General features: G+C 35.6%; 2 protein-coding genes across 3 annotated transcripts in view; one reads left to right on the top strand and one right to left on the bottom strand.

The window, feature by feature from the left end:
* Nucleotides 1-485: 485 nt before the first annotated feature.
* Nucleotides 486-16,363, bottom strand: LOC102810036 (uncharacterized). The gene is made up of 9 exons (XM_006812567.3): nt 16,047-16,363; nt 9,070-9,343; nt 8,854-8,967; nt 6,915-8,169; nt 5,502-5,786; nt 4,804-4,944; nt 4,309-4,407; nt 3,206-3,424; nt 486-2,524 (listed from the first exon to the last, which is right to left on the bottom strand). Exons 2-9 carry the CDS (start codon nt 9,315-9,317, stop codon nt 2,480-2,482), a joined length of 2,406 nt encoding a protein of 801 aa, XP_006812630.1. The 5' UTR covers nt 9,318-9,343; nt 16,047-16,363; the 3' UTR covers nt 486-2,479.
* The window catches only part of LOC102810149 (RING finger protein 141-like), a 20,643-nt gene continuing 16,836 nt past the window's right edge, over nt 16,354-20,160 (top strand). The window contains exon 1 of one of the 2 annotated variants that reach the window (XM_006812569.3): nt 16,354-16,496. In XM_006812569.3, coding sequence (XP_006812632.1) covers nt 16,476-16,496 — 21 coding nt within the window. In that variant the 5' untranslated portion in view covers nt 16,354-16,475. The remainder of the gene's footprint in view (nt 16,497-20,160) is intronic. The other variant, XM_006812568.3, reaches the window with a different exon arrangement.

Below are 20,160 nucleotides of genomic sequence, written 5' to 3'. Positions count from 1 at the left end.
AAGTCATAAAATAGTTTGACAGTTTGATATTTTTATTGTAAAAGTTAGAAACTCCAACAGATTATATTTTCAAGACATGGCTCATGGAACTATGTATAGATATACTTCTAATACATCGTTAACGTAATATTAGCTGAACTTTCAAGTTATATTTTGGCGACAAAATCATGGCATTATACAAAATTGGATAGTTCCAAAATCAATCAAAAAAGAATATTAAGTTTTCATGAGATTTGACTTCTAGATTGCGCTAAACAATTTTCAAATAAATTTTTATCAATACTCTCTCTAGCAGTTCAATTGATTCCCATTGTCTACTACTTTGTTTTTGCAAAATCAAGATGCCAATTTATCAGCTATTGAACCAAATTAGATGAAACATCACAAATTATGCAGTAATTACATACAATTGGTAGTTAATAACAGATAAGACACTCCACGCAGCAGTCTGTGAGTATGCTTGGGCAATAGAAGACAACAATGCATAAACAGTAAATAAATTTATTTAAGTATAATAAAGTTTGAACAAGTAACACAAAAAAATAAGTAAATACTATATTATACTATACACTACGCTACAGCTTTGAACTACAACTTTGAACAATAAAAAACTTGTGAAAAAATCTTACTAGAAAAAGCAGCAAATCAGATAGTTCCCGTGAATTAAGGTAGAAGCCTACTGATTAATAGCCCACTAGAATTATTTAGTTTGTGCATTGTACTCCTGGGTAATATGAAGATGGCGACTTTTAAAAAAAAATGGGTTCACCAGCAATGTACCCTCTAAGGGGGCTGATTTTGTAGGGATCTACATGTAGAGTCAAAACAAAATCCCACAAACCAAGTTGGGTCAGCTTGTTCTATCAAGTCCATGACACAAAGCATCATTGACAGGTCATATTGGCTTAGAGGGCATGCTGGTCACCAAACTTAACTATTTTCCGATATGGTGATGTACATGCTGCAAGCCAATTTTGTTCATCTGGAGTATTGCAAAAATGTTGGCTTTAAAAAATGAAAACAAAAATAATTACGAGCAGGCTTCCATTTGAAAGAGTAGCCTTTTTCTCTAAATAATTCCTCTGTAACAAACCAACTGAACTACGTGAAGGGTTAGAACATTGCTTCGATGACTGTACTGCAATCAGGGTTTAAGGTGCAATGTTTTAGTTTACATATGCATCTTTCAGATCTTGGCAAGTTATTTGAAAAATACGTCAATAGCAGAAAGAGGAAAGATGGTTAAACAGCGAGTTAGCATTATTGTTTCTGTGCTTTTTCCCCACACTCTCCCCGTTGACATTCACAAAACTCAAACACATGCTTGCATGTACCGTACATAGATCAATAAATCATAAAAAAGAAAGAAAAATAATCTAAATGAAGCATCGCATACATCAGTGTCCAAAGTGCCAGGTGTCAAGAGTGGGAGGCACCTCTCTCAAGTTCACAGAATCACACAACTGCTTTATTCAGAAGAAAGATTATTTCAGTCCATTTAAACTGCTGAACTTGAATATAAACGAACCATTAACACAGCTAAAATTATTCAGAAATGTTCAGTTATAAACAACAACAATAATGTAACATATGAAAATCAACAAAATGAGAATTTTGGCGAAGCATTATTGCCTCCCTTTTTTACCAATCTAGTGACTTGCTAGTTAGTAAATTTGTATGTTGACGAGGCCAGACAGGACATGGTATTTATTATATGCTTTAAACAGTGAAAATTTCAAAAAATCATTACCATACTCAAACAAAACAAAATAAAGGCAAGCAAAAATTTGAAAATAATGAGTAAGTTTGTTACTTGCAGCAACCTTATAATGTGCACCTGTGTAAATGTGGCAGTGCTAGAAAGTAGTAAATACTGAAGTGGTGCAGTAACATTAAAATTTTGTTAAACAAATTAAATTAAATTTTAAACATCACAAGGGCACCATGTGAAATATGATGCGTCACAAAAACCAAAGCCCTTGATACATACGACTTTTAACATCAAATCTATCATTGTCACAAGACATCTCTTTGTCACTTAACACAGGTGAGAATGCAATTAGAAAAATCTGAAATTTACACTGTTCATCTTTAACAATTACCTCACTAATCATACAGATGTCAAAGTAGGTTAGGTTCACATTGCTGTGGGGAAAATGTGAATCTACGAAAAAAAAGTCACATGCAAAAACAATACCATGGATATGAAATGCAGAATGCATGCAAACTTAATTCATCAATGGCAGTTAAACACATGTTCCAATATTTCAGATTCAAATCTTTAGTCCATATACAGTAAAGTATGCATAAATAAGTTACAATAATGGCAGTTCAAACTTGGAGAAGAAAGGCCTTTTTTTCCCCCCAATATGTTCAAACATGGCAACAAGAGAACAAGAAATTGTAAAAGAAAACAAGATACAAAATTGTATTCTGTGAAAAGTAAAAGCACCCGATGAACCTTTGCTCAGATGACGTTTTATACCTTCACTTCAACGCGACAAATTGGACATGTCCGGTTTTGCTGAAAGGAACAAGAAGTGAAAAAGAAATCAACATTATGCATGAATCATTTTTTAACTGGCACACTACATTATCAAATGCATAATCTTTACAATGACACAACTATCCTGAATCTATATTGAATTTGTATTATCAGCAAAACTTTTTAAAGTTTTTAAGCAATTTTGAGTAACTAGGCTAAAAACCAAATCTGAGAGTAAGTGTTTGTGAGTTGTACTGGTAACTGACTGAAAGCTGACATTACGTTGTTTATTTGTTTTAACTACAATAAGTCCCCACATGTGGCGTTGTTGTTTCAAATTCTGCTTTATGTACATGCAAAACACAACTAGGTAACCTAGGAAGTATGAAATGAAGAAGCTTCCAAACCAAATACCGTAGCTGTTACATACAACCGAACTTTAATTCAACGAATAAAGATGTGAATCGTACTGTCTAATTGATTGAAATGTTTCAAAACCATGTTAGAAAGATCAGTATTTGCCATTAACTTTAAAGGTGTGTAACATTCTTACTGACGTACAATAAATGTCACAACATCACCTATTGTTCTCCGCATAATGAGACGCTTGAAATCACATCTGACCATAATATTGAGCAAATAACACAAAATATCCAGTCACAAGAAACAGGCATCTACACAAGACGTTCTCCAAACTCGCTATGAAAAAACACAGCTTACCTTAAGCCAGGGGTCTATACATTCAGTGTGATATCTGTGGAAGCAAGGTAACCTTCTCAACATTTCTGATTCCTGGTAGTCCACAAAACAGATGTTGCATGTATTGTCTTCTTTGGTATTGTCATGAGTGAATGCAAAAGTTGGAAGCTGATGCAACTGCGTTTTTGACAGACCACGAGCGACAGCTGGTCCCATTTGTTCTTCTAACAACAGCAGCTCCTGAAATAGAATAAGGTTATTCATACTACTGTAAAATGACTAATTTTCACTGTGTTTAAATTTCACTGATTTACCATTTCAGGCATATTCAGTGGGTTTTAAATTCACGGTTTCGTCATTTAGATAATGTGTCCTATGCTAAATTTTACATATTCACTGTGTTTTAATTTAGCGCATTTTTCCAGTCAGCGAAATAAGCTAAATTAAAACCCAGTGAATAATTACCCCCTTTACAGTATCAGATGATACAGTGAAATAAACATTCAGAAAACGGTACAATTAGCACTGAATAATTACATCAATCATGATTACCATGACCTTATCTAAAATATGACCCTGTGTGCCAATGTCTCCAATTATAACTGGTACATCATGTAATAGCACTTTTGTAAGTCACGTCAATAACACACAACTTTCAAATATAGTAGTCTGATTCAGATTCAAGTATGCAACTTTCAAACTTTTTCGGGGTCAATACATTTCATGTTATACAATACAAAACGTTTGTAACTTGCTGAAATTGACATGGAAAGCAAGAAAGAAAAAACTCCACATGTTTCAGCCGAATTAGCATGAATTATATTTCCCAATTATGATGCTAGTGTGTATTTATTTCCCTTTCCATAATGCATTACAGGAAACAGCGAAAACGTCTTGCACTCATTTATATTTAACTGAGAACTGAGTGCATTACATTAGGTATTCACGACTCGTCATCATGGTAAACGCTGAAAATGCTTTTACAGGATTTTATGAGTAATACAGATGTGTTAGTTATGCTCTTTAGTCTTGATTCAAATAGACTTACCTTTATTTTATTGTTACAAGTAATAAACAGTAAATTGACAAACAACAGAGTCATGTGATTCTTTCCATGCACATACCTCATAATTACTGGCCCCAAATAAATCATCAAATGTGTGTTGAAATCTAATCCGAGTTCTACCACCACGTCCTCTACTTTGACTTCTCAACACAACAGACTGACAGAAGATATAAATAGTTTAGAAACATAGTGAAAAGGAAATATCACAAAAAAAATTACAATTAGTCATCAATCAGCACAGTACACATGAGTAACAACTACAGACTGTTAAGGGAATGGAAGACCTTCTGAAAAGATAACATTGTATAATACAACGATGCGACATAGTTATCACAAGAACACTGCAAAGTATTCACAAAGGCAGTACAGTGATATCGACGGATGCGCAACACGTTCAATGTTAGTGACATAGTTTACACAAATTAAAGAAAATTTTAAATGTTGTAAGAGTGCAGATACGTTTTGAATGAATACACATGCAGTTTCTTACAAACAAAAAGATAAATTTTATTGTTTTTGGTGCTAGATGTATAAATAATATGCGAGTACTGACCGGCCTCTGTTGTCTTGATTGTATTAATGTTTGTAACTGTCTATCCAGATTTTCTAGCTCACTTCTCAGTTCCGTAGACGGTTGCCGTGATCTAGATCTCCTCCTTCCCCTGCCTGGAGGGCTTAAAACTCTTCTTCTGGTCTGCACAAACACAAACATTGACCAATTCAAACATGGACAATACGAATTTACAAAAATGTTTTAACGAAGTGACCAATGACTGGCTGATTTCTACTGGACAAAAACTTGTAGGCACAACATAGGAACAAGTCACTGTCAATGACAATCTTTTTTTAGTTTTTAGTGTAAATTGTGTATAGAGACCAGCCAAAGGACTTTATTGAAATGGTCTTCATAGACTGGTGGTCTTTATATCTTCTTGCCAACTCCAGAACTTACACCTTGACTAATGATCTATTCATGGTGTGATTTACAAAAGCAGTGCTACATGTTACAATAGCTAAGACAATGCCAGTTTTATAAAATATGTACATGAAGTAAAATGTAGGTATACAATTAGCATAAAGACAAAGAGACATGAGGATTTATAGGAAAAAATGTATGACCAGAAAAATTAATCACATGACCAAAATTATGTACATCAATCATTGATATAAGACAGGACCATTGTACTCATTTGGCAGTATTTTGAAGAAAGTGTTGAAGTTTATCAACAATACGAAAAAGCAAATACTTACCGAGTTTTGTTCAATAAACTGTAGAGAGTTGTTCATTTGACCAATTCGCTCGTTCATTTGAGTTAAAATCTGCTGTGACTGCGCTACTAGATTTCGTACACGCTGTCGCCTATTTTCAGATCGCATGCGCATGTTTTGTGGGCTACCCACTGGCCATGCTGCAGCTGATATCTCATCTTCTACATAGTCATTCGGTAAAGGCACAGTAGAGCTAGCAGGTGTAGTAGCAGTGGCCGCTGCGGCCATCCCAGGACTTTCTGATGGAATCTGTTGGTTGAACTGTTCCTGTAAAAAAAAAAAAAATCTTGATTTCAGATATGGCACTATCATTGGAAATAAAGTGAGATGCGCATGCATCCAAACAAATAAAAGATGCAAATTTCACAACAATTTGTATGCGATAACATTTAGCAGCGACACTAAGGCTGGTTTAATTTCGCTAGAGATGTTTTTGTGAGTAAGGAGGATATTTTGTAGCAATGAACACTATTTAAGACTACCAAGCTGAATACGAGTGACCTTAGAGAAATTCACTTCTCAATAACTCTTTGGAGGGGCATCTATTTCAGTGTTTCAGATACCACATGACCTACCGAAATATCAAGTTGATGTCCAAAATATTAAGTTGATCAGTTGAAGCACTCATGACAAACAAATACCCAAACTTTTGGTGATTTTTACTCATATGAAGCTATGGCCAGACATGTTATAAAAACAATATCAAATAGATAGGTTGAAGCACATTTGAGAAACAAATACCCAAACTTTTGGTTATCTTTATCAGAGTTGGTGACCAAACCATGTGACTGATTAAAACTATAATATTTTTAACACAACAAGCTATGGCCATAAATGTAAAATACAAAATATTCAGCTGATTTGTTGAAGTATTAAAGAGAAACAAATGCCCAAACTTTTGGTCATACATGTACCATATCATTTTACTTGTTGCTTCTGCAGAGGAAGATTTTCAAGCATTTTTTGTAGAAAAAAGGTCCCGTGACCACTTAAGTTTTTATTACTGATATTTATTACAGACGAGTTGTACTATATGCCATACAAATCTGATTGCCAAGACCCTCAGAAAGTGATCAAACAACCACTTCTGGTTTAATTTTAATCCAATATGGCTGCCGAACCAATTGACCAATTAAAACTCTGAAAGTCTAATGCACCAGTTCACATTACGGACTATCAGTACATTCAGACCAATCTACTCAGCGGTTTTCTCAACGACTTGATGAAAAAAACAGTTACAGGAGAAAGTAGAAGAAAAAAAAAAAGCTTTCGGGCTTCACTCCTCAATATTACCAATAAGGAAACATGCTCATATCATTAACTTTACTAATGAAAAACAACACTGAAATCCAACTAATAACTGACAACTGTACAAAAGGAAAGGGTTGTTATTACCTGCAGTTCTCTGGCCAGTGCTTCATCCGCTGAAATCTGGTCAATTCTTTCAATATTTCTCATGGTAGCAGGCGATACTGTAGAAGTTTGCAAAACCTGGGGGCTTTCAGACTGGGGTAAGTTAAACAGGACAGGATTTATAGGTACTCTCTGCCGAGGGTTTGTTGGTGAAGGCGATACTTCTGTGACAGACGGGGAAGAGAATAATGCCGACATATTTGTATCAGTTAGGTCAAGACAGATTACTTCTTCATCAGTATCCATATTTGGTGGGGAAGAGTGTCTAACAACTCCTTCAAGTTCAACAGGATTTATTGCATGTGCTGAAGCAGCAGGTGTACTTGAGTAGAAAGGAAATACTCTTCTACGTGATCTAGTCAGAGGCGGAATAGACATGTTATCTAAAGATCTATTTGGAGGTGAAATAGAAATCTCATCTAAAGATCTATTTGGAGGTGAAATAGAAATGTCACCTAACGATGTATTTGGAGGTGAAATAGAAATGTCACCTAACGATGTATTTGAAGGTGATATTGCTGCTGTAGAGGCACTTGACCGGTTTTGATGACTTATTTCCATATTCATCGAGTTTGATAGACTTGCACTTGCAACAGTGCTGGTTGCTAAACGTGGAAGAAGTGCTTGACGAAACCGGTCAAACGACAAATCTGGGCTGAATTGCAATGTAGATCTTCTGGTTGTAGTTTGTTCACCGGCAGGCCCATCACATTCATCTCTGCTTTTGTTCAACCTTGAGGCCCTTGAAGCAGCGCGACCATTGAAAAAACTCCAACCTGGTTGAGGTGGTTTTAAAGTCAGTCTACCTTGCAATGGTTTGCCGGCGGTCGAGAAGCTTGATGAAGGAGATATTTTCTTTTTCCTCCTAGCAGGCACAGGAATAATTCCAACGTCTTCTTTAGTGTGCCCATGATTCTTAAAATTAGCCTTCTTTGTTGGATGTTTGCCTAGTGATTTCACTGTCGACATACCGAACACAAAACTATGGTCATCCGAGTCATCCGAAAAATCAACCTCCACATCACCATTCTCGGATACACTGCTAAAGAAAGATGCAGGGTCTTGACCAGTTGGACTCTCAGATACAATAGTGATATCAGCATCAACATTTGGTTTACGTTTTGATTTCTGAGATGTTATGATTGAGGCAGAGGCTTCATTATCACCAACAACAGTTCTTGAATATGGAAACGAAATTATTTTTCTTTTCTTGGAAGTTTTAGATCTTATAACCGGGCTGGAATAGAATGAATTCTCATTATTTTAAGCTGTGTTATCTTTTATACGGTATTGAATAGGTGCAATAGGTATCAAAATATTCTTGCAAATATTGCCAAACTTCCAAAATAAGTTGTGATGATGCAAAAATAATTGTTCCATCAGGACAAAATCCAATAACAAATAGCATAAATTGAGAATTTGGTTCATGGGCCATGAATGGAAAACAGCCCAAGTACATGTGTACGTGGTTATGAGAAAAAAGAAATTACCGGTAACACATATGTATCATGGCAAGATTGCACGTTAGAATTGCAAGATAGAAAGACATACTGTCGGAACTGGAAAGAACTAGTTTTATAGTAAATAATAAACTAGGCACGAATTTCAAGATCCAAATTTTTAAAAACACCTTGGACTGATTAAAATTGTAATGAAAGTATTGAAGGGAATCACATTGCATTCAGGTGGGGCATTGAGGCAATTGCCTACATGAATTTCAAGCCCTTACAAAACAATGTACTGCACTTTGATAAGCAGCACTGGTACCGTAAAATTTCTAATTGACACCGTGGCTTTAATTAAAATTCATTTTTTCAATGGGCGACTTCAGATGTGCGACTTAATTGGACCTATGATTTTTGATAGATAGTAGTAAATTTGATAAAAATTTAGAAAACATGGTTTCCTCCATGTAGCATACCTGGGTGTTCCAATGATAATGTCTTCAGTCATAGCTGCTTCTTCCAGTGGTTGGTCAGTATCATCAAAAACTTTGCCAAAATCCTTGGCACTGAATTTCAGTTTACGCTTCTCTCTGATAGATAGCAGTAAATTTAAAAAAAGTTAGAAAAATATGTACACATAAAAAGATAATTTGGAAAAACTTGGAAAGCATAGTTTCCTCCATGTAGCATACCTGGGTGTTCCAATGATAATGTCTTCAGTCACAGCTGCTTCTTCCAGTGGTTGGTCAGTATCATCAAAACCTTTGCCAAAATCCTTGGCACTGAATTTCACTTTACGTTTCTCTCTGGCTTTGACATACAATGCCAATGATCTTGGGTGCTTTGAAGACTCTGAGCAGCAATTACATGAATTACACGTCTCTTTGGATTTGCCCGACCTTGACCGGAGTTGATACTTTGTAGACTTGTTGCTTTCCATGCCTGAAGAACTTATGCAACCACTACCTACATGTACATAAAAATAGATGCAAGTCATAATTTGCAAGATACCATAAAAGTCACCACCTCCAATCAAATCCAAGCATCGACTAAATCAAATACGTGGTCACTGGTAACATAGTGGATGTCACATCAGACTCATGATCGGTAGACCCAAGTTCAAATCCTACCTCAGGCTGAACATCAAAAAGGTCGACCCCTACCCTGGGCGAGTGTGCCACAGACTCAATGGGAAGGCCAACTCCACTGGCCGGGATTCATTCACTAACGAATGCGTCTTTGGGGGATGGTCCGCAGGTGCTTGTGTTCGACCGAACCTGGTTGACGCCAGGATAGGAAGATGGCCGCACATCCCTGTCATGTAGTCCAAAACATGAATATGACTTCTGTGGCAAAGATGCACTATGTGTCAGCACCAGCACTTGCAATTTGCACATACAAAAAAAAGTCAGGAGAGACAACAGTGACATTCAATGTCCGGAACTGTCGCCTGGCACAAAAAATTTAAAAAAAAAAAAAAATATGTGGCAGGTAGTTATTTGGTGGATTTTAGTAATTTATTGGCGGCTAAAATTATGAGTGATCACAGTGTTTCTTCTAGTTCCCCAAAATATCATCCACCTCCGATTTTTCTTCCTGGACCTATGATTTAAAAACTATCTCACCCATTGAGGAAAAGTGTTGGGATTGAAGAAACAAAAATAACATTTTATGGTAAGAATTTTACAGGCGTTGCACATTGGACTCCCCAACCAGGGATCTCGCCACGCTGGTCGGCCCGGGCCAGTACTCAAAATTAGCGACCACCACGGAAATGCTTCCGACCAGGACTATTGTCCAATTGTTATTATAATTTATGTACCGACCGACACGCATCCTGCCAGTCATGGATTATAATTTGTAAACAATAGACCTAGTCACACGATACGTAGCGGCTTGTCAATTTTGTGAAATTAGCATCTCTTTGTTTGTAAGTAAATACTCTTTGCGATAGACAGAGTCTTTAGATTGAGAACTAAAATTCTTTCAAAATCAATCCCACTTCAAAGCGGAGTTCACGATTAGTTAACGCTACTCAAGAACGAACGTGTTTATTACATGATTCGGTAAAATTCATTTGAACTGTTATCATCGTGAATCATGTAAAGACTCTTCTTTCAAGACCTATTTTACCTTTTAATCAAAGAAAGCTTAGAAAGAACTCCCGTGTGCTGAGAGTTTTGGAGACACATTAAAAATTAATTCAAAATTACTTATACTTGAGATATTGATGGAATAGCTGAAAACTAATTATGCAAATAAGCTAACTAATATGAACAGATTTAAGTGTAAAACTAATAACCCCTGCACAATGTACCAAGTTTCATTGAAATGTGATTAGAACCAAAAAAATATTAATTAATATTTAAATTAATTAATTAAATATTAAACTAATTATGCTAATTAGAGAATTAATATGAACAGATTTTAACCCAAAATTAATCAGACTGTTTATTGTCCTAGAGCATTTATGTACCAAGTTTTATTCAAATGTGATGATCAATACTCGAGATATCAGTATTAATTAATTATGTTAATTAGGTGATTAAGAAGCATAAATATTTACCAAAAACTAATATGGTGCACAGTCTTAGGTTCATTGAAATGTGATGGGTACTCTTTGAAAGTTTCATTGAAATCCAATGAGTGGTTTTTAGACATCATAGAACAGCAAAAAATTAACTAATTATGCAAATTAGGTAAGTAATAGGCACATTTATTTATCCCAAAATTAATCAGGTCTCTGCATAGTCCTAGAATATCTATGTCGCAAGTCTCATTGAAATGTGATGATTAGTACTTGAGATATCAGGTGAAAAGCTGAAAATTAATTAATTATGCTAATAAGGTGATTAATATGCACAAATTTTTACCCAAAAACTAATTAGGTCTCTGCACAGTCCTCAAGTAACTATGTACTAAGTTTCATTGAAACGTGATCATTACTACTCGAAATATCAAAAGCTGAAAATTAATTAATTATGCAAATTAGGTAATTAATATGTACTGATATTACCCTAAAAACTATCATGTATGTGCAGTGTCATATGACACCTATGTACCAAGTTTTATTGAAATGTTATGATTAGTACTTGAGATATCAGTGGAAAGCCGAAAATTGATTAAGCATTATGTAAATTAGGTAATTAATAATATTAACAGATTTTTACCCAAAACTAATCAAATCTGCGCATTAGTTCAGAGCATCCATGTGCCAAGTTTCATTGAAATCCAATGAGTGGTTGTTCAGATATCAGTGGAACAGTCTTGGAACAGCTAAAAATCAGCGAATTATCATGCAAATTAGGTAATTAATATTCATAGATTTTTACCCAAAACTAATCAAATCTGCGCACTAGTTCAGAGCATCCATGTGCCAAATTTCATCAAAATCCAATGAGTGGTTGTTCAGATATCAGTGGAACAGTCTTGGAACAGCTAAAAATCAACGAATTATCATGCAAATTAGGTAATTAATATTCATAGATTTTTACCAAAACCTAATCAATTCTGCGCATTATCCCAGAGCATCTATGTACCAAGTTTTACCAAAATTTGATTAGTGGTTCTTGAGATAACGGTGGAACAAAAAAAGTGACATACATACATGCATACATACATACATACATACAGACAGGGTAATTGCAAAGACTCCCTTTTGTGCTTCGCACACGGGAGTCAAAAATTGCTATTCACCTGTTTCGAAAACCATTATACTGTTTTCAACTGAAATCGATGCCAACACATCGTGCTACGACATCGCTTTACTTCCGCAATGTAATTTTTATGATCACTACCTTTCGGAAAACTTCGGATTCTACCGGCATTACCATGCAGCATTTTGATTGGTTAATGGCATTCTTGACCCATCGGATCAAAATACACATGCCGGTCAACGAATACGTCACAAACATCATGGTGGGTCTGTGTATTTTACCGAAGCGATCGAGTGATCAAAAATTACCACTCTCAATAAAACTAAGTCAAATTTTACTTTTATTTCATATCAAAAAAAAAAGAAGTAACATTTTTTGCATGGCATCATGACTGAGTAAGAGGAATTATTGGTATAATCAGCTCATAACATTGCAAAGTAAGTTAAGTCACGTCATAACTTTAAAAGTTTGGAAGTTTTATTTGTTCGTTCATTACTGTGAATATATAGGTTTTAGAAGTTGATGGTACGAACAATAAATTACAACAATACGTCAATCGATTTTTTGAAGGAGAATGTTTTTGGAGTAAATAAGATCGTAAACATATTCCTGGCTGAAATGTTTCAAATACGTTTTATTTAACTTTTTACAATAGACATTAATATTGCAACAATAATTTATTTGTTTCTGTTTTTAGTCTGCAGCATTCGCATTTCGAATATATTTCATTTTTAAATTCAAACTCTTCTAAATTGTGAAACTTAATGTCCTAATTCCAAAAATATTTGCACTGCGACCGAACTCAGTAATATTCATTGCTAATTAATATTCATATAGCTTATTATTATTCATGATCGACCGGCACTAACGTTGGGCTGGCGAGATCCCTGCCACCACTAGTATGACATATTTGAGAGTAATTATACTACAGTCAAACCTGTCTATAGCGGCCACCCAAGGGACTTTGAAATTTTGGCCTTTATAGACAGGTGGCCTTTCTATACAGGTTCACTAATTTATTCATGAATATTAATTAGGCACTGAATGTATTAAAACGGATCTCGCAACCCCATTTGACACACTATTACACTACTGTACACAGTATCCTAACACTTTATTACAAATAAAAATGTTGATTTTAAATTGTATTATGTAAACTAAAATCGATCATTGAACAATAATGAGTAGTATGACAATTATTTGAAGATTTGTACAGTAAAGTTCATGTTCAGCAGCAGTTTGAGTCTCATTTCCTACTAAAGAAATCACTCAGCTTGCTTTGCTTAGCTATTCTGAATTTCTTTGTTTCTTTAAATATCTATTGTGTCTGGTAACTGTTCTAATAAATCGGAATGTTTCTGGGCTATAGCAAATTCTTTCAAGGAGAAGGAAGAGGGACAGTTAGCAATGCTTTATTGATCCCTACAACGTTACGTATACGGAAAGAACACTTATCTATTGTATCCTTCCAGTTACATGTACGTGACAACTTGAAAGTTTCCTCCCAAATCACAATTCCCTTAACATTTCGTTCATTTTTTTTCAAAAATCTTCTCGACCTACCTCACTTACGAAATGGTTGATCCCTAATCAAAACATTACTTTGCGCAATCGAAATCTGTGCGACTTCCATGTTATTGTACTGGTGCAACAATAGAAACATGTGAAATATGCCTGGCGGCTTTGGCCGGCCATGGAGGTAATAATGGGCCGGCGAACTGGGGTCAATTTAACATCATTGTTAAAAGCATCTATTGTTACATGTACCGAGGCAGTAGCGACCGAAAAAAAATTGTTGAACGAATTTAGTTTAGACAACGAGACGATACTGCACACACATTCCCTCGCAATGACACTAACGCAGGGCTAACGGAAACGACTCTACTTTTTGACCCGAGTTATCATAACCCCGGAAGAACAAGAACGCACATGCGCAAGGGAAATTAGCATAATTTATTTGGATGGATAAACAGGCATGGCCGTTGCGTTGATTTTTTTACTTTTGCTATCAGTTCCAGTTACATGCGTATTTATCGGTATTTATAGGAGTTCAAAGTGAATAAATATCGATACTAAATAACAAGTGAGCTGTTATGTTTTTTTTATTGGTAATCAATTCGATCGGGGATTTACCGTCGGCATTCCGATTCACCCCAGCCACATGCATAGGGACCGTGACTGTGTCCCGGCGACTCACACAACTTTTGCGGGTCGTCGTCGTTGTGATTGCTCGATTCATTAATTGAACAAAATTGTAAGTTATTCCAATGTATACATATTTCAACAAAACATTAATGACAGCATGTTTTTTTATCAAGACACTTTCAAATTCGTAATTATGTTTTTGGCGTTCCATAGCCATCGGTACGGTGTGCTTGCCGTGGTAAACTAAATTATAAATAAGAATAAAACATAATTGCCGAAGCCATCGGTTGAAAGGTGTGAAAACGTGCTAACTTTGTCCTTTGTGAGCTTGTTAGTTGTCTGAGGTGGAAGGCAGTAGTCTGCAAGACATCCGGGAACTATGTCCGTTATATGCAGTTCAACTGATCACTGCGGCCGCTGAAGCGTGGCCGTTGGCCGCGTTAGGCAGGTGGCCGCTGTAAACAGGGTACTTTACATGTAAAATTCGTAGGGACTGTTCGGTTGTGACCGCTATAGGCAGGTGGCCGCTATATCCAGGTGGCCGTTAACACAGGTTTGACTGTACTAAAACATTATTAGCATAAACTAGCTTAAAACATTTTGACCAATAAGGCAACTAGCATCATAGAGCATTTCAAATTTGCCATAACTAAATGGGTTCACAACAGAATTTAACAGAGAACACCAAACGCCCGAATGCACGGCAAAGTTTGGAGGCGTGGCCTATAGCATTTGGCAACAACCAATCACAAGACTGGTTACGAACCAGTTGAGCAAGGCTAACCGAGTCGTGACCTCGATGTGGTTCGTAATTAGTCTTGTGATTGGTTGTTGACAAATGCTGAACAGGCCACGCCTCCAACTGTACCGTGCGTTCGGGCAAACCGTTAGGAATTCCTAAATGGAGTAAATTTGTGTAGTTTTCTTGATTTATTCTGCAGATATCGGTAAAATGTAGGCAAGGCTTTGGCGTAATTTGAAGGAGCAACTAATATTCTTCAACCTGGTATTTTTTTTAGATTTTATTTTTCATTGTTTTCGTCTGTTTTTTTGAGTTTAAAAAATGTGAGCTGGCTGGAGCTTTCATCCCTTGTCTATTTCTTACACTATATACCAGCCGATACCCCCCCCACGCGCTCATGGAGACTGCGTACTACAGTTGATTATAATTCCTGGGCTCCCTGTGATCTAATTTATAAATGCCAATAAAGCAAATTGAAACCTGAAATGCACATAAGAAAATTGTTTGCCATTTTTTGTTTTCAGTTTGTCTGATACAACTCTAACTATATTTCCATTGTTAGCCTATGGTAGTTGTTGCAGTGATTGCTCAACTTTAAGCGTTATACATTTACTTGTACGGTGTCAGAAACCATAAAAAAACAACCTTGAAAATATTAACAGACTAGTTTGGCATTAAAAAAAGATAGCCAAAAGAACATCGAAATATGGAATCATTTCAGTAAATATGTAAGTACAGACAGCAATTGATAAGACCTGGTGCGTGAGGCACAAAATGAACGTGGCAATAATTATTTGTTGTTGTTTTTTGTCTATTAGTACGCCGCGTGCGACTCCCAAGAGCTGGCATCCGAGTAAAATCTCACATGATATAGCCCTTTAACATTGGGAAGCACCGTCCACAGTGTGCATAATACAAATACTTCGAATGTCGGCCTTTGATTTTCAGATTCTCAAGGCGACTTGTCATCGTCACAACATGCACATTGAAAATTGCTCCGATTCAAATTCAAATTGAGGATGAACACATCACCGTTGATTGAAGACGTTCCGAGAAATAAAATACTGAAATACGTGACCAGAGCGTCAAACGTGCAAACGAATTAAGCATATATACTTGCACTTACTTTAACTCAATGTCCCATGTAGCGATGAACACTAATGTTCATGTCAAAAGCCAGAAAACTTTTAAATTACCGTACGATAGTACGAGCAGTGACCTCACTTTTGCTTTACCGCCACCATAGAACTGTGCAATACGTCATCGGTTTTTGGGCACGTTCAGACAGATCGTAGAGTGACAAAACTGAAGTTGGAATTGCGGCAAAAATAAAACATGTAGTTTTAGCCTGAATAAATAAACTGATGTAGTGTTTAGTTCACTATAAACGTTAACAGAGAGGCTACTCCAAGCTTCGCATTATCTGTCATAGAAGGTCAAATGTGTTACCCATCATGCTTTACCAAAAATGGCAGAAGTCAATATTTTGAGAGAGGCAGATTCGACGTGAAATAAAAACAAACAGCGAGTGAACGTGAAGTTTTGACATTTGGTGATGTTCAAGAAATTATTAGAGGTACGATATAATGTATACATTTGACGTGTATATATTATCACATATATTGTATAGATTTTGTTGGGACCGAAAATATTGTTAGGGCAGATAAAGATAGTACATTTTATTGCATCTTTAGAAAAAAAAACATTTCTATCAGTTGTTAGCAATAAATATATGTAACAAAAACTAAAGAGCAGTACTAGTAGCGTTAAAAGAAAATTTTGCAATTTCATTTCGTGTTGTGAAGCACCTGTTTAGAAAACTTCTAATGCTTTTGACCATTTCCTCCTATCTATTCTTACTTAATAGAAGCCTTAGACTCATAAATTAAAAAACCCAGAATTTATTCATTTTGCAATAAATTGTACTCCAAGGCAATATAAGGATATTGACCTAAAAAAAGTGGGGGTCACCAGCCTTTTTTTCGAGAAATTGATGGTTGTATGAAAAGTCGCCATTTTGACACTATTATAACACTTTTACCACAAAATCTAGCCTGGTGACATATAGGCTGAAAAAATCATATATTGTTAATGATGGAGTACTTTTTGTTGTTCTGAATCATTTAAAAAATCTGGGTTTTAAAAAGTGTCAAAAACTGCAATTTTTTTTTAACATTGTGTTTATGGAATTGTTATAAAAATAGCAATTTTAAAGAAATATTAAGACACGTTTCTCAAAAAGCATAACTGTAACACACAAAGTAATGCTATTTCATTGTACCATGAGATATTAGCTTCATGATTGTACCATGGAACTATGGGGTTTGTAGTTCCATAATTGTACATAATAAACCAATGAACATTGTCATGCGATTTATGAAAAATTTTGTCGAAAATTATGACTAGGTTTCTCCCTTAAGTTTATTTTGCAAATTTCACATTTTTTTTATTTTTTATGGCATTGTATGAACATCTGTATTCTGTGAAAGTTTGAAATTAAAATCATTAGTGGAACTCTGTTAAATCTAATGGCGATGTAAATCAGCATATATTTTTACTTAACTATAAAATATGCAAATTAGCAATTATCTCGGCTTCTTTTTAGTGCACATCCCAGAACTTTTAAAAAAAGATAGCTCCTAGACGCTTTGACCTTTTCGTTTGAAATTTTCATAAATGATTGACAATGTGTTTATCTTCAAAACGCCATCAGGGCATTGTTTTTGGTTGAACAGCAATCGCACAGACAACTAGCCTGGGTGTTAATTTATGCATAAACTTGAATTAGTGAAATCTGAGCTGCTGCCCAGCAAATTTGACAACTGGAAGACGGTTTTCAAGACAGCACTTTCTTCATAGTAAACAAATGTACCCGTAAACCAATTTTGACAGGAAACAGAGGCATGGTTTAGAAGCTAATTTTTTTTAAAACTTTTGACGAAAAAAACACATTTTTGTGCATATTTCAAACTACAGTGTCCATAAAAAAATACGTACAAAATTTTAAAATTCATACAATTAGCTTTCCGATAATATATAGTTTTGTGGACAAGGGAGGTCATCTTGGTTTCCTAAATAACTAATTAAAATACCTGTCAGGTAAACTGCATCTCTACCTTAAGGTAGCGAGAAGGGAAATTTTCATTTTTTTTTCTAGATTTTACAAAAATTGATAGAACGGTTAATTTAAACCGTGATACATCATCCCAGCTTTTCAAAAGATCAAAATTTTGGAAACACGCTGCTCAAATTAGTGGATATTTGCATAATGTTTATGTGTTATTGACGATTCTAACATAATGGGTGATAAGCTTCCTGTCGCAAACAAGGTGTGTTTATTTTATGTCCACTGTCAGCAAACATGGCCATAACTTTGCGCAACTTTCTTTTAAATTGTTTTACTATATTCTATTTTACTAACATCATTTTACTATATAACGCAATGATGAGAAAAAGAAAGAAAACGAAGACGCAAATGACAGATAAGGCAAAGAAAAATCTGCGACTCAGTGACACAGGGTTCATTTTATGACCAACCCTGCGAGTGGTTCAAAAGTGAGGTTGAACTATCCGCTTCCAAGACGATCGTTTCCGTTTACGCAGAGACCATGTGCCCATATAATTTTCCGTTGACACTGCCGTTTTAGTTTTTTAGCAGCAGTGGTTTAAATCCATTCACACAGATTTACAATTTTCTTTACAACATTATGTTAATAACACGAAGTTGATTACCTGGATACATGAGTTTGACCCATTACACACTTTGTTTGAAGTTCAAAGTAATGAACGTAGTCATAACAAATTATACTTCCTAATTGCGATGACAGAACGTAACATCGATATAGCTTAGTCAAAACAAGTAAACATTTCAAAATATAATTGAAAACTGTAATCTGAATACTACTTTTGCGTACCGAACTTGGTAATCGTTGTGTTATCCATGAGAGAGTCGTAACTGGGCAATACTTACCCATCATCTTGTATTTCTTTCACCAATTATTCACGAGCAGTAACTAAAGAAGGGACTGTTTTCTTGTGATTTCTATGCTTTCTAGCTATGGTCTTCTTGTCGCAGCAAATTGTTTCTTCGAACATCAGACATTTTGTTTCACCGTTATAATAGTTTTATTAGATTTCTTATCAGAGACACTTGAAGGATTAGCTTGTTGTAAACAGTCAGCATGTACAGTGGGACTGTAATGTATGTCAGAGGATTATCGTTCGTTGTATGTTTGCATAACAATGGAAGCCATGTCTCTCAAATGCTACAGCAGTACGGGACTCGAAATGCCAGCCGTTTTCTTCAATTTTCACAATCGCGCTTAAAATTATTCGTTATCTGACATGCTTAATGGGTTCTATGATAAAGTGGTTAATAAGTTTGGTCATTCTTAGTGTATGTTTATAATAATGCTGCAAATCTGCATCGTTTTACCATCCAAAACTGTTTTTCAAGTTTTTCTCGAGTTTAAGATTTGATTCAGTACGGCTCATTGGGACCACCGTCAAATCAAGTGCGTTCGGGCTATGACATTCAAACTCGCACTTATCGTTCAAAAGATAATGACGGTGCGAAATATGTCTGTGTTTTTTAAGAAAATGCTTTGTGGCCGAATAATAGTCAGTTGAAGGTGACAAGCGTGAAATAATCAGGGAACAAAAAAACAAACCTGCGTAGAAATCAGAAAAATAGGGGTTTTGATTACCGGCACATTTCAATGGACTTGATTACGGACAATGCATGGTGCAAATTTCACCCGTAAACTCTGCAGTGTGCTCTCGCAATCGCGAATTTAGTCGTTTTTACAAGGTTCGGCATTTTTGTTGTCATGTGGTACTTATGTAAACAATGACTGTCGAGTTTGTGCGAACTTGTCCGTCTATACTTATGCTTTCGAATCATATATGCTAAATTATGGTTCTGAATGAAACAACAGACAGAGAATGCTTTATTCAAAAACGTCATCAAACCCTTCTCGCTACCTTAAAGGGCGGCAGTCGTCGTGCTGCGTCTAGTTCGATATGGGACTCATTGCGACGTATACAACACGTGTAAAAAACATTGTTTATTTACATGAAATTTGAACACATGCTGCACGACGACCACCGCGTTTTAAGTTAGCTGCGGTTTCGTAGATCTCTATTGCGACTGTAAACTGATTACAGCCTTTTAAATTTTATTTGGACGTCTTTTCTGTTTGTTTTGTGTTGACAGTCGAATATCTGCAGGCCAGTCAGAT

The sequence above is a fragment of the Saccoglossus kowalevskii genome, chromosome 1, assembly GCF_978046115.1.
Source record: "Saccoglossus kowalevskii chromosome 1, keSacKowa6.1, whole genome shotgun sequence".
Lineage (NCBI taxonomy): Eukaryota > Metazoa > Hemichordata > Enteropneusta > Harrimaniidae > Saccoglossus > Saccoglossus kowalevskii.
The sequence above is the reverse complement of the archived record's forward strand: the minus strand, read 5'-3'. Positions and strand labels throughout refer to the sequence as shown.

Excerpts from the sequence above, each read along its gene's own strand:
- LOC102810036 (XM_006812567.3), bottom strand. The coding sequence starts at position 9,317 with ATGGAAAGCAACAAGTCTACAAAGTATCAACTCCGGTCAAGGTCGGGC. Across the intron at positions 8,968-9,069 it reads ATTATCATTGGAACACCCAG|AGAGAAGCGTAAACTGAAAT; the intron begins GTATGCTACATG and ends GCTATCTATCAG. Across the intron at positions 4,408-4,803 it reads AATCAAGACAACAGAGGCCG|TCTGTTGTGTTGAGAAGTCA; the intron begins GTCAGTACTCGC and ends ATCTTCTGTCAG.